We start from the raw sequence: 21,960 nt of genomic DNA on the forward strand, positions 1-21,960 counted from the left end.
CTTCGAAATATTTTTCACTTTTGTTTTACGTAGTACTTAATAATACTAGATTAGGTATATCAGAAATACAGTGATAGAAACAAACAGAAAGCAAGTCTTTTGTACAGATGTTAGTACTGTTGAAGAAATTGTATTAATAATGACACAAGAAACTAAGAAAGCAAAAAAAAAGCAAGTAAAAAAAGAAAAAACAAACCAAAAGGATGAGAAAAGTGAAGAAAATGTAAAAGAGGACACAAGTAAAAATATCAAGTTGTATGTGAAATAAAAATCAATCAATTAGTTTAAAACATTATTGAAAATACAATTTATTTGTGTAAAGTGCTAAATTTACAAATATTAGTTACTATGAGTAAAATGCTACGTCTTGTTTATTAAAATTTTTAATGTAAATTGAACATAAATATTGTTGTATAGGTTAATATGTTTAGACATTCTCATATTACGATGTGATATGTTACTTTTTAATATACATATATCATTTCTATATTTTTTCTTATGTGATATATTTTATACAGTCTACGTTATCTATAAAAGATTAATTTTACATAACTTTTCTAAAATGTATTTTACTAATTTGGTTATGATAAATTATTTTAAAAATATATGAATAAAATTTATGAGATTTATTATTTTGCAGAAAATATGGGCCCTCTGTAAAATTTCCTTATCAAAGGGTATGGTCTCGTTCTGCCCTAATATTTGCAGTATTATTCATAGTTTGGTATAGTAGTCGACAGGGTAAAGAAATTTATTTGGCTAAACAGAAAGAGATTTTATTAAGTCGCACTGTGAATGTTAGATGTTCAAGCGATTATGAAGCTGAAATAAGTACATATCCTGAATGTGTACCCGAAAGATGTGGAAGGATAGTTACAGATAAATTAGTGTCATCGACAGAAACTGATGTTTTGTTGAAAATGGCAGTAAATGGTTTGAATTTAGCTGGTTCTGATGGAGGTGCAAGTATTTTGGACCTTCATTCTGGTGCTCTGAGTAAAGGTCAAGGCTTTATAGATATTTACACTTTACCAGAAGCAAAAGAAATATTCAATAGTGCTGATCTTGCAATTTATAAGTATATAAATTCTTCATAATTATTTAAAACAATATTATCTCCAATTTTGTAATTCTACAACATTTGCAGAGTAGCAAAGACTAAGATACAACATGCAGTAGCGCATAACTTTGGAATACCTTCAAACAAAATATTTTTAACAAAGCCTACGTTTTTTTCCCGAATGACTAATGTGTCTGCAAAAACGATACATGACGAATATTGGCATCCTCATGTTGATAAGGTGCATAAATTATTAAATAATTTATAATTTATCTATTTTGAAATTTTAATATTTATTATAGGAAACATATGAATTTTTCCACTATACTACTTTACTTTATCTGAGCGATTTTGGAAGGGATTTTGAAGGAGGTCGATTTATGTTTGTCGATAAAAATAATGTAAAAACTGTGATAGAACCTCGTAAAGGTAAACGATGATTGCAAAGAAAAAATACTGTTAATAAGCAAGAAAAAATATTATTTCAAGTTTCTTTTATAGGTAGAGTATCTATGTTTACTTCGGGTAGTGAGAATTTACATGAAGTTGAAAGAGTACAATCAGGAACTCGATATGCGTTAACCATATCTTTTACGTGTGATCCAAATGCCGCAATTTCTGATCCAAATTATCGAATAAAATAGAAAAAGTAAGGTCATTGTATAAGCAAAAAATATACATTCATTATAATTTTATATTAGAAATTTACTTATTTTAAAATATTCCTTCTAACAGAATATCTCATTCCAAAAGAAGTTTATATGTAACTGTATGCATATATTAGATATTTATATATCAACATATGTGCATGCAAACTGTTCAATTTATATCTACAAGAATTACTAAAATCGAATTTCAGAAAAACGTCCTTAAACAAAGTCTTTTTTATATCCTTTATTTACTTATCAATATGATACAAGAACATATGACGAATGCACAATGTATACGCCTGGTGACAATTAAAATAATTATGAACATATACATATTTATTATTTAACAAACCAATCTCTTAATGCTAATGAAAAAATATAGTATAAATGGTTGCTTTTAACAAAGCATTAAGTATGTTATGTGCAATACATTTTTAATGTATATAAATATACATAGAATATATGTATATTGAATTTCATCACTGGAATGTCTCTGTTTTGTTACATTTATCCATATAGACTATAGATTATTCAAAAGTGTAAGAGTGGAAAAGATGTATAAGAGTTGTTTTATCGTTATCTTTGTTAAGTGTTTTTTGTACATATTCTTTTCCTATTTGAAAGTATCACATGTTTTTAAGAAACCTAAATTTGAAATAATATTTGACACAATGAAATTTAATAAACCATCTTTGTGTATACATATTTTATACTATATGTTTAAGTAATAGTATTTGTCCACTATATAACCATTACAAAAACCTATAGCAAGAATTCCTGAAATATACTATAAACTTATAATAATAGTAATTTGTATGTGCAAAATTACTATAAAAAAGGGACCACAAAATTATTCCTTTAACTTGGTACCTATTTTTCATTCCACAAATTGAAGTATCTACGATTAGAAAATAGAGAAATTGGCTACATAACTTAATAATACAGATGATATAAACAATGCATATACAGATTTGAAAGAAGAAACATTTGTACAAAAGTAACTTTACAGAAAATATGTAGGAATCATTAAATATTACACATTAAGTTTTGATGATCTCCATCAATATCAATGTACATTGAAAGTTCTCTGGAATGTACCTATGCAACTTTTTATGTACATTTAAGTAATGATATTAATATTATAGAAAATTCTTTGAGTTTAATAATTTCTTCATAATAAACTTCAAATAATTTTATAAGTTCAGATGCATTTTTTACGATCCTAGAATATTCGCAATTTGTGATGCGCTCTTTCCTAATAAAATGCTCCTATGATTTCCGGGTAGTTCTATAACTTTTACTTTGTTGGAAATCTATAAGAAGATTAAACATATTATAAGAATTTAAAAGACGAAACATATATACATCAATAAATTAACGTTTTATGTGTAAACATAATAATTACCTTCGATAAACCATAGTCATTGTTTAGAGGAACAAAGCTATCTTTGGCTTTAAGTAATACAATATCTCCATCATATTTTTCGGGTTTATAAAAGAAAGCCGCCTTCAATTTCTTGTAGAATAATAGAGCAGCACTCTTTAAATCTTCAGAGTCCAAATTTTTGTCGTCTATCAATTCGACCACTTTGTTTAATACAACCTCAGTTGTGTTTATATTTTTCAGCATGTCATATAACTAGGAAAAAGAGAAAATAGATAAAATAGAATATCTAATGTATGATAAAATTATGAAACAATGTGTGTATGAAAATAAAAATACCTTAAGGAAAGTGATGTTGCTCCTGAACTGCCTGACAAAATACGCTAAACATTTTCGTAAACCATCTGTAATCACTTCTGCACTTTCTTCGGTAGCACGCTTTCCAAGTTCCACAGAATGTAATTTTACGAAATCCGGCGAGCCGTCGATGAGAGTTAAGTTTGTCTTATGTCCAGCTTTCTGTAATTGAACAGCCATTTCCAGGCCAATGCAAGATCCAAAGGAATATCCTATTATGTTATATGGTCCTTCAGTTTGAATCGCCCGCATTTTCTTCAAAAAGAAAGTCGCTAATGCTGATACAGATTCTAATGGACAGTTTTCTGTACATTGGAAGCTCCAAGCAGGTCGATTCAATTCACTGGCCACAGTTTTAAATGGTGCAGCAACTCCTTCGATAGCGGGAACAAAGAATAATGGCTGCCCAGCCGAGTTCGCTGTACTGAGTGGAACAATAATCTTGACAGGTACAATCTCCGTACCTTCAAATGAGAGCAGACCAGCAGCATCTTGGATGGTTTCCTCATCATCCGAATCAGCACCAGTGTTTCCTGCTTCTACCCCAGAAGTATTGTCTAATTTTCCTAACTTGTCGAATGTTAAATTACGAATTTCAAGAGCAGATAATACTATATCGTAATTCCTTTCCATGGTTTGTTTAATTTCTGTTCCCATCAAGGAGTCCATTCCAAGATCAGCCAAGCTAGTACTACCGTTAACAGTTTCTAATGCTTTAATCCCCAAGATATTGGCTACTGCTTGGACAACACTAACTTTATTTGCGTTTTCTACCGCATTATCTTTACTTGCCGTAACAAGCGATGCCAGAATTGGATGTGGTTGTTGAAGGAATATGTCCATTGTTTCGAGACAATTTTGTATACGTTGCGGCAAAGTACCACCAACTTCAGTATCATTAAAACCACCCATTTTATCTAAAATTAGACCAACATCACCAATGGCTCCCCATTGAATGGCAAGGCCAGGTAAACCATTCGCTTGTCTTTGTTCCATCATCCTTTCCATAGCAGAATTTGCAAGACCATAATTAGTTTGACCCACGTTGCCTCTTCCACTTGTGACAGATGAGAATACAACAAAATAATCTAATGAGGAACATTCTCGCGATACTATATCCAGATTCTTGGTTCCAGTAATTTTAGGTAATGCTGATATTACGAAATCAGATTCAGTAAGATTTTCAAACAGGCCGTCTCGCAAAACAGCAGCCAAATTGAATATACCACCAACCGGGGCTAATGCTTTACTTTCTTTTATAAGTTGTTTCGCTCCATCCAATGTTCCTATATCTGCCGTTGAAATTTTAATGTGTGCACCCATATTGCGCCAACGACGAATAGACAATGCCTGGAAGCCTGTAGTTACTCCAGACCTCGATGTGAGGATTAAATATTTCGCACCACGTAAAATCATCCAATCTGCTAATTCTAAACCAAATCCACCAAGACCACCAACTAATATATACGACTTATCAGGATTCAAATATGTGCGTGGAATAGCGGAAACTACTTTTTGCGGTGATTGCACAACTTTCTGCTTTTCCTCGTCTCGAATCTTCAACAGAACTTTACCAATATGTTTACCAGTAGCCATATATCTGAATGATTGTTCAATCTGTTGTTCTGAAAAGACCGTGGATGGAAGTGGGCGAACAGCACCACTTTTTATTCCCTCACTGACAAGTCTTACAACTTCTTGTCTCTCTGGGCCATCATCTTCGCAGATCGCATCCAAAAGTATTCCATGGAACGAAACGTTCTTCAAAAATACGGACATGCCCAGAGGCGAATCATTCGACAAATCGAATTTCCCAATTTCAAGGAAACGACCACCCTGAGCAAGGCATCTGATACTAGCTTGTAATTTCTCTTCAGCTAATGAATTAAGCACTATGTCTACACCACGCCCGTTAGTTTCATTAAGTATCAGTTGCTCGAAACTAGTGTCTCGAGAGTTACCGATATTCCTATCAGTCAATACAGGAAACATTTTCTTCAAGAAGTCTCGTTTGTCTTGTGTTCCAACAGTGGTGAATACTTTGCATCCTGCGTGTAAGGCTATAGAGATACTCGCTTGTCCAACACCTCCACTACCAGCGTGAATCAGAACACTGTCACCGGGTTTCATGTGACCTCGAACACAGAGAGCATAGTAACTGGTAGCATAAGCAACTGGAACGGTCGCTGCTTCTTCTAAAGACCACTTATCAGGTACTTTCCACATGAAACCAGGATCAGCTATAACAGTGGTTGCCAAACCACGTGCTGGCACCATAGCCATAACTCGTTGACCCTTCGAGTCACGTCCAGAAAATTCGAGACCCAATATACAGTCTTGCGTAGCTAGATTTCCGGGAAGAGCATCTGGCGGCAGTTTCCCAGTTGCCAACATGATATCCCTGAAGTTTAATGGCGCGTAGTACACGGAGCATAACTCTGTATTTGGGAACTTTTCTAGTTGGTAATAGCTCAATGGACTTTCAATCCATCTTAAGCTGCTCAGGTCGCCTCTGTTCAAAGCGTTAATATATGCGTGTTCAACTTGAAGAGATGATTCATTTTGCTGATCTAATTCTATATGTTTGTAGCATCCCCATTGACCTCCCTTCAAAATATTAGCGAACATTTGTTTGTCCAGTTGTTTAGCATAAAATTTATCATTTAAGTTAAATTTGGGCATGTTCTTGTCCTGAATGAAAACGTAAGATGCTTTTGCACCAGCATCTTCATTAAGCATACAATTCATAAATCCAACCATACCTATAAAAAATATCACATGTTATAAAAATTAAGATTATTTTAATAATTGATAGAAATTGTAATTTTGTCTGTTATGTTATAATTATCTATATATATATTGCAAAAAACGTTTAATGACACTTACCAAATAATTCTTCACCTTGACAAACGAACAAAGGTCTCTGATTCTGAGCCATAACATTTTTCAAAGTTGCCTTAACACCTTCTACCCAAGAGAAATTCTTTTCCGTTAGTTGTATGACTACAGGATCCGGTCTTACTTCCTTCTTTTTGAGTAGAATATAAGATTTTCCAGGAATGACCTGTTTTGCTACACACACCAAATCTGGATCTGCCACGTTAAAATCAGTTTGAGCTGTTTCTTCCAAAAGTATGAATCCTCCGTTTATCACACTGTCTTTCAAATTTTTCAATATATTCAACGAATTGTCAGTTAATACATTGCTAGCTACTGCAATGTGCAAATCTTGACCAACTGGTTCTTTTTCCGCATTGCGTTTTACAATTTTTATATTTTGTTTTAAGCTGGTATATCTTTTACGCAAAACTGCAGCCAGTTGTAAATCCCCCTAAGAAAAATATCCAATAAGTCTTACTTTTTTAAACTGCAGTTGTAAAATACTTACATTTACTAGAGGTTCCCCAGAACACCATGTCTTTATATAGGGCAAGATTAAAGAATCCACAGGACGATCTCCAGATACTTCGGTTATTTTCAGTTTGATTCCACTTATGTTTTCATATATCGTTAATAATAATATAGTAAGAGCATGGACTTTAGCCTTTTCTGGATCCTGCACTAATGGTTGAGAATTTTCATATGGTATGAACAAACATCTTTCAAGTTTAGGAGGTCGAATCTGTTGCTTCTTTGCAATCAAAGAGGCTTTCATCTTTCTGATTTCAACACCGCCTGATTTAATAACACCAATATTTGGATAAGAATATACTGGAACACCCTCGTCTTCCTTATAATTTTCAACAAGCTCTAAATGAGCAGTGGGATTGATGGCAACGTATTGCACACGAACTGGCACATATAGCCCTCTACAATCCTTTTCAAGGATGCTGAATTGAAGCATGGTATCCATGAAAGAAATCCAGTCATTCCAGAGAAGTCTACCAGAAACACCACCATTATGGACAATTTTAATTCCTTGGAAAGTTCCAGTATAATTATATCCTCTGAGTCTGAGTTCCTTGTAAACGTCAGCTGTCTTCAATTCTACGACAGTACTTTCATTTTTTACAATCGGAGCAGGTATATTTAATAACATTTTATCAACGTTTTCTGGTACAGAAACTGTTCCAGTTACTACCACAGATCCACTTTCACAAATTTCAAAGTCTCCAGTGCCCAGGAATATATTGATCGAAAATTTCACAGTGCCATCCATTGGCATAATGGTAGCTCTTTGGAATTTTACATTCTCAAATGTAATCGGCAATTTCTCGAAATCTGTTCCACGCATTTTTGCGTAGGTTTTCCAGACAATCACTAGGTAACCAGTAGCAGGGAAAAGAATTCTTTCATCGATACAGTGACCAACTAGATAAGCATCTGTTTCTTTGGACAGATTCACTTCCACTACATTTTCACCAAAAGATGCGTTACTTCCTGCATAGTCAGCTAAATTCCATTCTACAGAATGGTCCCATTTAACCAAGCTATTAATCATTGGTGTGCCACGACCAACTGGATAATTAACTGGTGGATACAATTTAGACACTCTGGGTTGTCCTCCTGCTAAATATAACTTTCCTATATTTTCTAGGAAGAAGTTCAGATTGTTTGCATGACCTCGTTTATGTAGCCCAATATTGGTCACAGTTGACGGTAATGATCTACGCAAGATTGCTTGCAATAGACAATGTGGTGCAATTTCGATAACTATCGCGTTTTCTGGGATATGACCTAATGCTTGATAAAATAGTACAGGCGACAATAGGTTATTCACGTGATAGGCAGCACTACTAAGTTGTGCCAGTGGGGTACCCCAAGCTGATTCCGGTATTGATGTAGAAATCCACCTGGAAGTTCTCTGTTTCGGATTTGTTATAATTTTCTCCAACATTGTACGAAGCTTTTGACCCACTGGGGCTACATATTTGCTATGGAAAGCAACACCAGAGCTATTCACCAATTTTATAAAGATGTTATCTTTTTGCAGATCATCTGCCAATTTCTTGAGAGATTCGATTGGACCAGAAACTGTCACAGAGTCTGCTGAATTGTTGCAAGCTGGTGTTACGTCAGGTGGGCATCGAGCTGCCGCTTCTTCCCAACTTAATCCTACGGCAGCCATTCCTCCTGGCTGTAAGTTTGAATCTTTGATTGTTTTCCCTCTCCAGTATGCAGCCAGAACCGTTTGTTCCGGAGTAAAAGTGCCATCTGCGTAGGCACATCCTAATTCGCCGACAGAGTGTCCAACAATACCATCCGGTTGAATACCTAAATACGTTAATACGTCCACAAGAGCGACTTGAATGGCTGCAATGGACACGAATGAGTATAAAACATTTTCGTCAAAGGTTTCAGCTGTTCCATTTTGAATAAGATTCATTAGATCAATTCCTTCAGGTTTTAGAGCCTCAGCACACCTTCGCAAACTTCTTTGGAATATGTCGATAGAGAGCAAATCTTTACCCATACCGGGCCACTGAGATCCCATGCCAGAGAATACAAACCAAACAGGACGCTTTTCATTGACATATGAATCAACTTCTCGAGTGCTGACATTTCCCATAATGGAATATCCTCGATAAAGATGACCTGCTACATTATTCGCGTGAATATCATGAAGCAAAGCAATGAACTCATCGTCTTTTTCGTATTCCTTGGCTTTGTCCAGAAGTAAGTTCACAGCCTCTGATGTACGACCAGATACGGTAACTAGTTTGGGTACTTTATTGTCTAAAACTGGCGACAACTTTGGTTTAGGATTGCTACGAAGAAGAATGTGAGCGTTAGCTCCACCAAAACCGAACGAATTCACCGCTACGAGTCCACCTTTCCATGGCATGTTCTTATCAACAACTTGTATACTTCCGTCGCTCAATGCCGGTATGTCTGTATTCGGATTCTTGAAATGTAGATTACCCGGGATTACACCTGTTTCCATGGCAATTAACAATTTTGCCATAGAACATACTCCACTGGCAGGTTCTGAATGTCCCATGTTAGATTTAACGGAACCAAGTAATAGAGGACCTTTTCTACCTTTGCAGAACAGATTTGCGATCGAATTGATTTCTTGTGGGTCCCCGACTTTGGTTCCTGTTCCGTGAGCTTCAACGTAAGCGACGTCTGCAGGATTAACACCTACTTCCGCGTAAACTTCACGCATCAATTTATTCTGCATGTCTCCACTGGGAAAAGTGATTCCTTGAGCTTTGTTACCGTCAGTGTTGGTCTTAGCATGTAAGACAGTGGCATACACTCTGCGTGCATCCCTTGCTTTTTGCAAAAGAAGAACCGATACAGCCTCTGATCTAACATATCCTTTGCCATCACTATCGAACGCTTTACACGCACCGTCCGGAGATAACATGCCTAACCGATGAAACTGAAGAGAACTGGTAGGTTTTAGAAGAAGATTACAACCACCGACTATAGCTGCGTCGCATTCACCTGAACGAATTGATACAATTGCTTGATGCATGGCATATAAAGACGAAGAACATGCGGTGTCTATTGCATAACTAGGGCCGTTGAAGTCGAATGTATATGAAATCCTGTTTGGAAACATAGCTCTGCAGCATCCCGTTAATCCGTATCCTGTAGACATATTTAAATCATTATTTTATTATTGTTACTATTACTATTAAGTTATTAATTATTATTAATTATTGCCAGCAATATTAAGTTTACCAACCGTTAATTTGATCCGGATCTTTAGACCAAAATTCATCTGATTCTGAGGACGAGACACCAATGAATACGCCAGTTTTGGATCCCTTAATATCATTTGGATTGATACCAGCATCTACAATTGCTTCATAAACTACTTCTAACAGAAGACGTAATTGTGGATCCATTACATGAGCCTGTTTGGCATGAACACCAAAGAAGGTAGCGTCAAACGATTTGAGATCCTTCAGTTTACCAGTTCTCTTGGGTAGACCAAAGAGTCCGGCAGGCCAACGACGTTCATCATCTGTGATCATGTCGATACCTTCGAATAAGTTTTTCTTAAATTCTTCAATGTCTGAGGATTCCGGGAAACGGCCTAAAGAAATGTGAAAAAAATTATAAATATTAAATCGTAAGTAAAATTATATAATTCGAGATGTATTTATATATATGGCGATGTAATTACTCACCTGAAAAACCGCTAATGACAATTTCATTATTTACATCGTATGCGTTAGTATTGCTGTTCAACATAGTCGGTTCTCTCACAATGGGAGTGTTTGCACTTTCAAATTGAGCTGGCATTGTGATAAATATGATATGATCAACTTTTTCTTCGTGTATTCTTTATTTTTGCAGAATTTAGCAGACGTATGGAGCCTAGTGGACTGTAAGCTGAAAATTAGAAATAAAAATATGATACTTATTAAAAAAATTATATTTTAAATATTATACAATTTGCTATATCAACTTAACTGTATGTATATGCATTTACATATATTATATAATTCTTTCTCTTTTAACCGATTCACGTAACAGAATAAATTTATCGATATTTATGTAACATTTTTTTTTAATTTAATATATTAAGAAATTCTAAAAAAAAAAAAAAAAAAAAAAATGTAGCGATTATATATACCGATTAAGGAGCATTATTTCGTTAGTTAAAATCGAAATTCTATAAATGTAGGACAGCAATGACTAGTTGTCTTATTAAATATTTCAGACGTCTCAGCAATTGTATTAGATTATCGTAGTATCTCCTCTGCGACATACGATTAATTGAGTGATTTCAATTGGATTCACTCCCGGATAAATCAGTTTAGTAGTGACTATGCTCGCAAGATGCAACATTGCTTGCCCGGTGTCATCAACGCACTTAACCTTTGTTTTGTATATACATATTTAATACTTATTTAATATTTATTAAATTCATGTTCAAAAATATTATACAACTATTTTTTATACCCAAGTGTAAAGCATACATTTTTGATATACGAGACTATTCATGTAACTATTGAAAAAAATGAATATAAAAGACAAATATCTCTTCGTTATTCTATATTTCCAATATGCTAATAAATATTTAATGTCAATTCCATTCAAATGTCAAGACTGAATGCATAAAATGCGAAACGGTCGAAATTAACATTTCCCTATCTTCATGTAATTATCATTTCCCTATCTTCATGTAATTATCCGAGTAGCTTTCGATTGAAACGTAATAGTAGAACACGTGATACAGCGATGACCTGACCCCAACGTTGAGATGCGATATAAATTATATCATCACGTGTTATAAACTGTTACATCATAATTTATTAACATATTTTATGTGATAAGATTTGTTGACTGTACATGTCATTTATGTATGATTGTTAATTACGATCATATCATACGATACTTGTTTTCCTATATCACCTTGATCCGTAATATGTATTAAACAGATAATAGACCGATTTATGAAGATTTATGATTAAAAAGGTCGTGTGATGCACGAAATATGGTGTTTTTCACGAGAACACTTAATTACAGTCAAATTAAAAGATTAACACGTTTTACGTTGTTCAATATCTTTTATTACTGCACAATTGGTATTTGTCACGATATAAATTATATTTTCATAATTCCTAAATTTATGAAATTCCTCTTATACAGTAAGTTGAAATAATATAACAATTCGAATGCTCAACAATATATATGTATATATTTTTACAAACAATGAGAAAATCTGAAAATTCATTATGGTACTTGAAAATGTACATATAGTTATTTATTTAATAATATATGAAATAATAACAATAATATATGTAAAAATATATACGATATTACTGGGTTATTGCGATTTAGTTAGTGTTACACTTAATAAATATGTATCTATCTATAGATAATGTACGTTATTGAGAATATTGTGAATTGTTTATGTAAGTCAAGAAGTTTCAGTGAAACAATATCTGATAGATATAGGACAGAAACATTTCAGGTATATATGTATATATGAATATATTCTTGTATGAATAACGTATTATAATGACTGTAATCGAATTAATTAACAAATTTTTTATTGATATGCCTAATTTACATTATAAGTTGTTATAGTGGCGCGAAAATAATTATATGTACCTTTTATTCCTTTCTCTTTCCTATAAATTATACGCTGATGTAATATATCACAAGAACTTGAACTTTATAATCCCTGAAAAAAAACTGAAATTCTTTTTAGATTAATATTATGCCGCGAATCGCTGAACGAAAAACATTTACAATCCTCTACTTTCAAATTTATCTCCAGAACATTTATTTTTTTTGCTTCCAAACATTAATTGCGTATTACATAAGTTTTTTTGTTGCCACGTGCCAGCCGTCACATATCAGGATTCGTATATTTTTGTATTTCTAATCTTTAACCTGGCGTCACCTGATCTTGGAAACTTGCAATAATTCGCCATCTTTTCTCTTTTATGTATGTTTTATTTTCATGAAACTCAACATCTCTGACGTTGGCAATGTAATATACTGGGTGGTTGGTAACTGGTGGTACAAGCGGAAAGGGCGTGATTCTACGCGAAAAAAGAAGTTGAAAATATAGAATAAAAATTTTTTTTTAATTTTTCCATCGAGACAACGATCTGTCAGTGAGATCCGTTATAACAAGCCGTGATAAAGTGCACGCGTACCGAGCGAAAATTCAAAGTCGATTTTCTCGAAAACAAAGCCTCGAACGAAAAATGTTTATTCTATATTCTCGACTTCCTTTTTCGCGTAGAATCACCCCCTTTCCACTTGTACCACCAGTTACCAACCACCCTGTATATCAAGAAAATATGCACGTTTATGATTCCACTTTGTTCTTGATGGACACGTGAAGAAAAGTGTCTTATGAGTTCAAATCGTACAGGAAAATAAATATTACTAGCCTTCAAAATATGCAAACCTTATGTGAATTTTGAATGTACAGTTTCTCTAAAATAGAAAACATGTTGGTACAGTTTCTACATTGTTATTTACCATTACAATAAAATCGATCGATTAAAATTTCTTTGAAATTTTAGATTGTTAAATTAAAAAATTAATAAATTATTTAAATGTAATAAATTAGAAATTTACCTGATAAAAAATTTGAATAAAGATTCGAGCGTGCCTCATAAATATTAAATATATGATGCATATGTTAAATAATCGAATAATTCGCGTCATACAAAACTCTTCACGTCATTAAATACATATTGAACACATTTGGTGGCATTATGAATTACGTAAATTAAAATCATTAAAGCAATACTTGATGAATATTAGGGGAATTATTAAACTAATTCTGATCTTATATCCGATGCTGTGTTTTGCTTTACTGTTACTTGTACTATCGCTCACGAAAGTCTACATATATGTACACCTATCGAATTTTGTGTATGTCACTTACCAAAGAAATTAAACACGCACCTTATTAATGTATTCATTAATTAATTCAAAAGAAATTAAAAAATTTCGGGATAAAATCACGTCGAAAATTACAAAATCATATATTTTTGCAACGTCAAAGAGATAGTAGTATATTATTGATGCTGAGGAAATCTACAAAACATTAATATAATATTAATGTCCACTATTTTTATGATTTTATGTAAAATTTCAAATGTATGTAATTTTTGTAGCTTCTAATGTTTTAGTTCTTTTGAACGCGATTAAATTGTGTTACATTTTAACAATATGTATGTGTTTCAATGTGTCAAAAAAATTCGTGCAGTTAATATTTTTACTATAATATTTTAAATTTAAAAGGTATATATGTAAATAAACTTTTGTGACTAACTGTGTATATCTTTACTTAAATACATAATAAGACATAGATAGATAGTGCAAAGAATAATGTATTTAATTATCACTAATTAATATTAATAATGTTATGAAAGAATAGAATAAATCGTGCTACACGCTGGTCTCAAGTAATTTTGTCGCGTAAAAGAATACGGTTAGGTAAAAACGTAAAAACTGATCACTCAGCATTAGTGCTTTACATGAGTTGGTCACGTGTTGTGCTGCGCAGGTGATTACAAGCTGTAGAATCAAAATATTTGTAGCGAATCGAATTTTGTACACTTTTATGTAAACAAATGTCTTTAAGCTTATTCGTTATTCGAAAAAATTACTGATATTTTTTAAACGATCACAATTTCTATCTTCTTTATAAGAAAAAGAATTTTTTTTTCTGTACCAAACATGAGTAACTTGAATCATTTATCAGTCATGAGTTTGAGAAGACATACAAAAGCTATTAAATCATTTCATATTTTTTGGAAATGAATTTAAAACAAATGAACGTAAGAAATGAATTGAAATGTTACAATACAAATTTTATAGTAACAAAATAGAACATTTACTAGGACAATAGATTATTCTTTGTTTATTACTGTGGCATGTACAAAAACACCGCATTATTTATGCCTAACATATTACTATCCGGTCATTACATACGTATAAGATACAATCGTAAGAACTTGTACAAGTAAATTTGACATTGACGTCAGATAAAACACGTTATTCGCATCAACATTCGTGTAAGTATAACTAGGTTCTGTTCACGTGAAAAATATACAAGTTAAAATATAATATTATAATAAATACGATATTATAATAAATATAATAATAATATATATAATAAAATAAGATAAAATATATCAGAAAAAAATATACTCTATGAGATATGATACAAATGATATCGCAATACACATATGCTGTATAGAGATAATGTCTAAAGAACAGCTAAATTAACAATTCGTTCTTCGTATAAACTTCCTTGTCATTGACATTATTGCAAATAGAAACTTCACGCGTAATCGTAATTTATCAGGTAAAATCTAACCGCGATTAGATTTGTTACGAGTGATATTACGAAAAATATAAGGATCAAAGATTCCATGAAAAGTGAAAAAATGAACAGCTAGTAATACAATTAATTTTTAAGACTCTAAATAATATTATGAATTGTAATAGTTGACTGAACTACAGAACCCAAACAAATTTAATGCACTTATTATTGCTGTTTAATTCGTGGTATAAAATTTATACAGTTGTTACGATATTACAAAAGTGATTATTTTATGTTTCTACGAATGAAATATTGTATTTCTGTTACGCTTGTATGACTAAACAGTTCATACAGAAATGATAACAGTTCAAATGAACCAGATATACTAACGGATTTTTATATTCTGACATCATGATACTTTTAAATGTAAAGAATTAATCATCGAATAATATATGATCAATAAAGTTGATTAATTTTCTACTATGTTTTTAAAAATGTAGGAGATAATGTATCTATCATAATAATTCGAATAATATTGCTAATAAGTCAATAGTATTTTGATAAATTTATCAATGAAAAACATTGAATATTTAAAATTATTATACTTTGACATCGTAATGATACTTTTATAATTAAAATATTTAATTTCCAACAACACATAATCAATAAGTTGATCAATTTTCTATAATGTTTCCAAAAATATAAGAAAATATATAGAACGGTCACAGTCATTTAAATAACATTAATAAATTGATAACATTTTAGTAAATTGTCCAGTGGCAAAATGATAATCTTAATTGAAAATAAAATAACACTTACCTCGCACGTGGGTATAATCCTGACAAATGTTGTGAATTCTGTTTCTTTTCCAAAAAGCCTGCGTACTCGACTATTGTACACCACCGACTTGGTATAATAAATAATATAGATCTTGACGAGCAACTTGTAATAATGGGAATGAAGAGACTACGGAATGTGTAATGATATTTAACTACAGAAATGGCCCTAGCTGTTTAGTAATTTTTTTTAGAAACGCGACGTGCGATTTTCCTATCAATATAACCAGTACAAGTCCAGTGTGCACGTCGCAGAAAACTGGCTAGCCTCTAGCCTGTGAGCATCTCGTTATTATTGAATTGGACAGACCTTATGGTCTGACATCAGACCATATGGTGTCGACCAATAGGAATTCACGTTTCCGGTACGCACGCGCATGAGAATGGACCAGCGTTCCGTCTTCCGTTACGAATATTCCGTTTTTTCCCTGATTTATATTTATCCTTGCGACTAATACAACACTTCGTTTTATATCTTAAAATTCGATTGAGTGGATACATGCATAATGTTCATGGGTTGTCACATGTTAACTTTGTCGCGATTTTATTTTATATAATACTAATATTATCATTGCCGATAACTAGCACAGAATTGTTGTCGGTATACACAGTCAAGATCGATATCCTAGTGCAGTAACGTAATCGGCGGATTTTCAAAACATTTATAAATATTGGGATCCGTTTATCTCCTCCTATTATCATTTTTTTCGAAATATATGTATATACGTATATATTGTGTAGTTTATATATAATATAATGCATATATAATACAAATTGTGAGAAAGATTCGTGAAGGTCATTACGTGTACTGTTCGAAATGGTTAGGATTTTATCAAATCAAGAACGCTAAAAAAACATTTATTCCTCGCGTTTATTTTCATCTTATGATAATTAATAATAAAATGCCATTTAATTTTCTAACTTTTTCAATGAAACTATTGATCTTATATAACATATTAATATTTTAACAGATAAGAGATGATTATCCAACTTATCTTTCCGTTAAATATTATATTTGTTCTTAAAACTATTATTGTAGATAATACAATTTTGTTTCATGAAATAGTAAATTGCTGTCATTGAAAGAAAATTACATAAATTTAAATATTAATAAGTTATGACTCATGGTAAATACGCATATTATGTTGTTTTTTATAAATAAAAAATATCATCTACTTGACACGAGTCTATTTTAAAATAAAGTTAGATTCATATATTTAATAATTAGCATATCGTGTTTAATGTTTTATTGATAAACGAAGAAATGATAAAATCTTACGTGATATGATTTCATAAGATCATAGTCGAAATAAGACTTCTATTTCATATTTTGATAGGAAAATGTGAGGTAAGATGTGTGCCCCTTCTTGCCCTTTATTGATAACTCTTTGAAGAGGTCTTTGCCATTGCCTTTAGTTACAAGTCTGCTTGCCGCGTGTTATATCACGTGAACTGAAGAAAGAAACATGTAACCTGTATAACTTTAATCTTAACGAGACTTTTGTACCGCGATCCAAAGCAAACAGAGTCATTCTAGTTATCTCCCTTACAAAAGGGACGTTCATGAATAAAAACGTGCCAGATTGCAATTGTCACTCTTCTAACTCGCACTTATGTTGCCAAAGATGATCATGTGTCCAAATATAATATAGCTTTTTGACGAAATTATGAAATGTAATTAACACGCGACGATAAAGTGATTATGCAGATAGAATCTCGAATCTCTTATCACACAAGGTCATAATCCCCTTTTTTACAAGAGAAAAATTTATAAATATTTTATAATATTAATTGCGAAATGTTATGTACAATTAATAAAGAAGTAAAAACAATTGCGGTATGGTAATATAATATGCTAAGAAATACATGAAATTCTAGATTTACTTTTAGTTTTACTTACACATGCATGTAATTTGTTTTTTTTTGTATTTGTCACGTTATTCTGATAAATGAGTGCGAAGCTATCAGTAATAAGTATTTTTATGCGATCTTTTCCCCGTTTGACCCTTGCGTCGTATACTTCAAACTCATTTTTTAGTCAAACAAGCAGACAGGTTTTCCAATGCTTGAAACTTCGATCTCGAATGTAAATAGCTGTCACCTGTCACGTTACGTTTACTTTTACTTACGTAAATTGGTCTTGTATGCATCTTTGCAGGAACTTAGTAACCAGCGGCAAAAATGAAGTAAATAAAGTACAATGGTATATATGTATGTAACTCCATTGTTAATTTGTTTGGGGTTAGGTTAAAAAACCATCTTAATGATTCATTTTAATAAATTTTGATTAATTGTGGAATATTTCATATTATAACATTAATTTTTTCTTAAATTTAACTGGAAGGGAAGAACAATAATTGTCAGCTATTTCATATATTATAATTTGTTATACATATTATAGAATATATATAAATAATATATACTATATATATTATAAAATTATAAATATTATTAAATAATACAAATAGATTTATTTACGAAAATTTTTTCCTTTTCTTTGCTGTTTTTCACTTTCTTCTTCCAACTTCTGAAGCTCAAGCTCAAGCGCTCGTTGTTTTTTACGACTTATAGGTATTTTTGAAAGCCATGCTGTAATTACATATAATTAGAAAATGATAATATTTATAACAGCACACGAATACACACCCAAGAACGTGTCTTCTTCTTCGCGAAAAACAGGATCTTTCGAACTTAACGCGTTTATTAATTCCCCATGTGTCAGTGGATGAGTTCTTAGTTGCACTATTCGCTTTGTAGTCATTACCTACTTTACAACAATGTGCAATTGTTGTAATGAGAAAGATTATAAAAAATTTACGCGCAACAATTGCATAATAATAATAAATAATACTTTCGCCAATACCTCATTAATAGACGCCAATACCGTGCCAATAGTAAAACCATCGCAAATTTTAGCCATTACAGATGTGTCGAATTGTCTATTAATTCCAGGATGCTATAAATATAATTATATATCTACATACATGTCCTTTCCGACAAAAAATTAACGTGCATCGGAATTTATAAATTAATGAAAAAGTCATACTTTGTATATTAAATCTTTCCATATGAGAGACATAGATCCATAATCTGGTCTGGGAATATATATAATTTTATCATATGTTTGATATAAGAGTTTCTGATCTCCATCCCATGGTGAACTTGAAGTTCCAATAAGAATCACTCTATCTTCATTTGTAATACTTTTTACTAACTTAGGAAGATCTTTTTTTAGACGTTTTGGATCAGTTTTATCTGTCTTTGACACTTTTTTAACAAACGGCTTCTCTGCTCCTTCCATGAATATCACTGATGGTTGAAGCAAACGTGACACCTTCATGTGAAATGAATCTAGAATAAATATTCATTCTCTAATGTGTTTAATCATCTCTATCTTTCTTAGCGTACCTTTAATATTAAATGCATAAGCATAATTAATCCTGATTTGCCAGGATATTTCCCAGCTATGTTAGCTGGTGTAATATCAAATAAAGTGGCTCCAAGTTCTGTGCAAATTGCATTTACTAACATTTTTTTGCCACTGCCATGTGGACCAGCTATTAACACTGATCTTATTAGTGGTGTAAGTTCTCTAAGAGTATTGTTTCCCAAAGGAAGTATACAATATTCAGCTATCAACTGTCTTATGTCTCCTATTAATACATTTAATACAAAAATTATTACTGAAGGGATTACTAAAAGAACTTAAATCAGAATGGGGAATATAATATGTGACTATAGATTTAAATTAATATAAAATACTTAACCAAGTGCTGGCAAAGGATCCTTTCTTTTTTCTCCTAAATTATAATTTATGAAAGACTTTTCCCCTTTGAAATTACAAAGTGGAATTTCTTTATGTAACTTAATAATTCCTTGAGTTAACAGTTCTTCAAATAAAGATTCTGTTGTTCTATCAGGTGTCAAATCCTTTTCTTTCCTCTTTTTATTTTTTTTTCCACTGCGGCGAATTCTTTTTTGAGTTTTTTTAACACGTTTGCCTTTAAGACCTCTATCTCTGTCTAATGCATATTGTAATGCTTCTATGTCATCTTTAAATATGATAAAATTGTAGCGTCATTACTGTTTTTATATTTTGGTTATTGTAATGGTATAATTTACCTCTAAGTGCTTGGTCAACTGTAATGCGTACTTCATTTTCTACTTCCTTGATTGTTTTATTTTCTATCATGTCTAAATATGGTAACTGTGCCATATTTACAGCTTCATCTTTATTCTTCCATGTTTCTTGATATTCTTGATTAGCATGTACCAGCTCTGACAAAAAGTTGGAAGGAACTGACTTGAAACCTTGCTCAGTTTCCTCTTCTGATTGTTCAACGTCACTATCCTTCTTCGATTTTGATCTTTTAGATTTCTTGGATTCCTTTGATGATACTGCTGTTGATTTACTTATAGTGCTCTCAGTTCCCTGTATATATGGAATTACATTCTACTTCAACTTAGTTACATCAGAGAGTTATTGCTGATATAGAGCAGATTTGAAAATGCTGTACACGCAATACAAGTGTAAATACTAATTTTACCTGTCTGCTAAATATGACTCTAGATCCTCCACTCTCAGCAGATGGCAAGTCTGGAATTTTTCCTGTCTGTTGAAAATAAGTGTTTACCCAGTTTCGGACTTCACTCCTTATATTTTCTTCTATTATGGCGCTTTTTCCTTTACGAATTCTTTCTTTAGCTTCGACCACCAAATTTTCGTATATCTCTTGATATTTAATTTGTTTTTCATATCTCTCTTCTTTAACTTTCTCAGCCTGTCTAGCATTTTCCGTAATTTCTTGACTCGGTTGAAGCATACCTTTAAAAATAGACAAATATAAATATACATACACACTATTTATTATATATGCATCACTTATTATTTTAATAAAAAAAAAAAAATACCAATTAATAACATTTCGTCGAGACGTCGTTTCCGAATTTTGCATCTAGTCACGTATCCTCTCCAAACTTTTTGAATTTTTATTACAGCCGTCTTTTCGCACGATTCTTTTATCTTTGCATCTGCTTTAATCGCAGATTTATTCTTTATTTGACGAATTTCTTTCATAAATTGAAATCTTAATCGGCCTTGTCTAGCGCGTTCGTGAGCCTAACATTTGCATAGATAATATTTAAACGTACATTAATATACAAATAGTATTATCATTCTTAATCTTATATAAATTCGTACCTGTATAAGTTTTATCGCTTCGGATTCAGTCATATTTTTTGGTGGAACTACTTCATCCAAAACACCTATACCTTTTAAAATACTTTCTATATATTTCCGTTTTCCTTCGATCTCTTGTAAACACTCACGTCTAAAATATCTTGGAATTTGAATTTCAACTTCTTGCGGAGTAACGCTTAATTTTATTAAAATATCATCGAAATAACTATACTCTGAAAGATCTATTTCGACTAATTCATGTTTTAATTCTAAAATTCTACCAAGGCACGAGACTAACAATTGTTTCATTAATATTCGTTTCTGCGGTTGAATTATTTGATCGTAACACAATTCTAATTTATTATAGATAAGAATATATCTTACGTATAATTCCGAAACCGTATTATGAGCTTTTTTACGATCCTTTTGCGACTTAGCGTTTTGCAAATTTGTATCGATTTGAAGGAGTTCCTCCATATCAGTCTGCGCGCTTTTCCAAAGCTCGTTATATATCATACTTGACATAATCGAAATATCTTTTCTTTTCTATTTAAAAATAAAATTACAGAAAAATAAATCGAATGATAATGTGAACAAACACTTTGCTTTATTCGTCTTTCAGGATTGTTAGAAATCGTTGGTATCGTAGCAACCATCAATTAAACTAGCATGTAATACGTACAATTCTTTTAAAAATACTTATTTAAAAAAGGTTTTGTATTTAAATACATATTTGTTATAAGTACATCTAACTTAATTTTTTTACAAGTGTTAGCATAATGTGTTTAATTAT

At 31.9% G+C, this 21,960-nt stretch overlaps 3 protein-coding genes across 3 annotated transcripts; 1 reads left to right on the forward strand and 2 right to left on the reverse strand.

Annotated features, from left to right (window-relative positions):
• Nucleotides 1–11: 11 nt before the first annotated feature.
• Nucleotides 12–2,039, forward strand: LOC117234005 (2-oxoglutarate and iron-dependent oxygenase domain-containing protein 3-like). The gene is made up of 5 exons (XM_033494797.1): nucleotides 12–255; nucleotides 641–1,078; nucleotides 1,148–1,301; nucleotides 1,363–1,489; nucleotides 1,562–2,039. The coding sequence occupies exons 1-5, from the start codon at nucleotides 140–142 to the stop codon at nucleotides 1,702–1,704; spliced, it is 978 nt and encodes a 325-aa protein (XP_033350688.1). The 5' UTR covers nucleotides 12–139; the 3' UTR covers nucleotides 1,705–2,039.
• On the reverse strand, nucleotides 1,942–16,295 carry LOC117234004 (fatty acid synthase). Its single transcript, XM_033494796.1, has 8 exons — nucleotides 15,972–16,295; nucleotides 10,537–10,741; nucleotides 10,089–10,442; nucleotides 6,840–9,991; nucleotides 6,338–6,782; nucleotides 3,434–6,213; nucleotides 3,116–3,349; nucleotides 1,942–3,023 (listed from the first exon to the last, which is right to left on the reverse strand). Exons 2-8 carry the CDS (start codon nucleotides 10,649–10,651, stop codon nucleotides 2,925–2,927), a joined length of 7,179 nt encoding a protein of 2,392 aa, XP_033350687.1. The 5' UTR covers nucleotides 10,652–10,741; nucleotides 15,972–16,295; the 3' UTR covers nucleotides 1,942–2,924.
• Nucleotides 16,296–18,438: 2,143 nt separating this feature from the next.
• On the reverse strand, nucleotides 18,439–21,865 carry LOC117234126 (dynein regulatory complex protein 11). The gene is made up of 10 exons (XM_033495051.1): nucleotides 21,189–21,865; nucleotides 20,900–21,107; nucleotides 20,536–20,813; nucleotides 20,111–20,420; nucleotides 19,756–20,040; nucleotides 19,397–19,641; nucleotides 19,035–19,322; nucleotides 18,852–18,944; nucleotides 18,635–18,752; nucleotides 18,439–18,577 (listed from the first exon to the last, which is right to left on the reverse strand). Exons 1-10 carry the CDS (start codon nucleotides 21,690–21,692, stop codon nucleotides 18,459–18,461), a joined length of 2,448 nt encoding a protein of 815 aa, XP_033350942.1. The 5' UTR covers nucleotides 21,693–21,865; the 3' UTR covers nucleotides 18,439–18,458.
• Nucleotides 21,866–21,960: the final 95 nt, after the last annotated feature.

Source organism: Bombus vosnesenskii, unplaced genomic scaffold, assembly GCF_011952255.1.
Source record: "Bombus vosnesenskii isolate JDL3184/JDL3185 unplaced genomic scaffold, Bvos_JDL3184-5_v1.1 scf7180000013302, whole genome shotgun sequence".
Lineage (NCBI taxonomy): Eukaryota > Metazoa > Arthropoda > Insecta > Hymenoptera > Apidae > Bombus > Bombus vosnesenskii.

Excerpts from the sequence above, each read along its gene's own strand:
- LOC117234005 (XM_033494797.1), top strand. The coding sequence starts at position 140 with ATGACACAAGAAACTAAGAAAGCAAAAAAAAAGCAAGTAAAAAAAGAA. Across the intron at positions 256-640 it reads ACAAGTAAAAATATCAAGTT|AAAATATGGGCCCTCTGTAA; the intron begins GTATGTGAAATA and ends ATTATTTTGCAG. Across the intron at positions 1,302-1,362 it reads GGCATCCTCATGTTGATAAG|GAAACATATGAATTTTTCCA; the intron begins GTGCATAAATTA and ends TATTTATTATAG.
- LOC117234126 (XM_033495051.1), bottom strand. The coding sequence starts at position 21,692 with ATGTCAAGTATGATATATAACGAGCTTTGGAAAAGCGCGCAGACTGAT. Across the intron at positions 20,814-20,899 it reads CGACGAAATGTTATTAATTG|GTATGCTTCAACCGAGTCAA; the intron begins GTATTTTTTTTT and ends CTATTTTTAAAG. Across the intron at positions 20,421-20,535 it reads GAGTCATATTTAGCAGACAG|GGAACTGAGAGCACTATAAG; the intron begins GTAAAATTAGTA and ends CCATATATACAG.
- LOC117234004 (XM_033494796.1), bottom strand. The coding sequence starts at position 10,651 with ATGCCAGCTCAATTTGAAAGTGCAAACACTCCCATTGTGAGAGAACCG. Across the intron at positions 10,443-10,536 it reads TGTCATTAGCGGTTTTTCAG|GCCGTTTCCCGGAATCCTCA; the intron begins GTGAGTAATTAC and ends ACATTTCTTTAG. Across the intron at positions 3,024-3,115 it reads ATGACTATGGTTTATCGAAG|ATTTCCAACAAAGTAAAAGT; the intron begins GTAATTATTATG and ends ATCTTCTTATAG.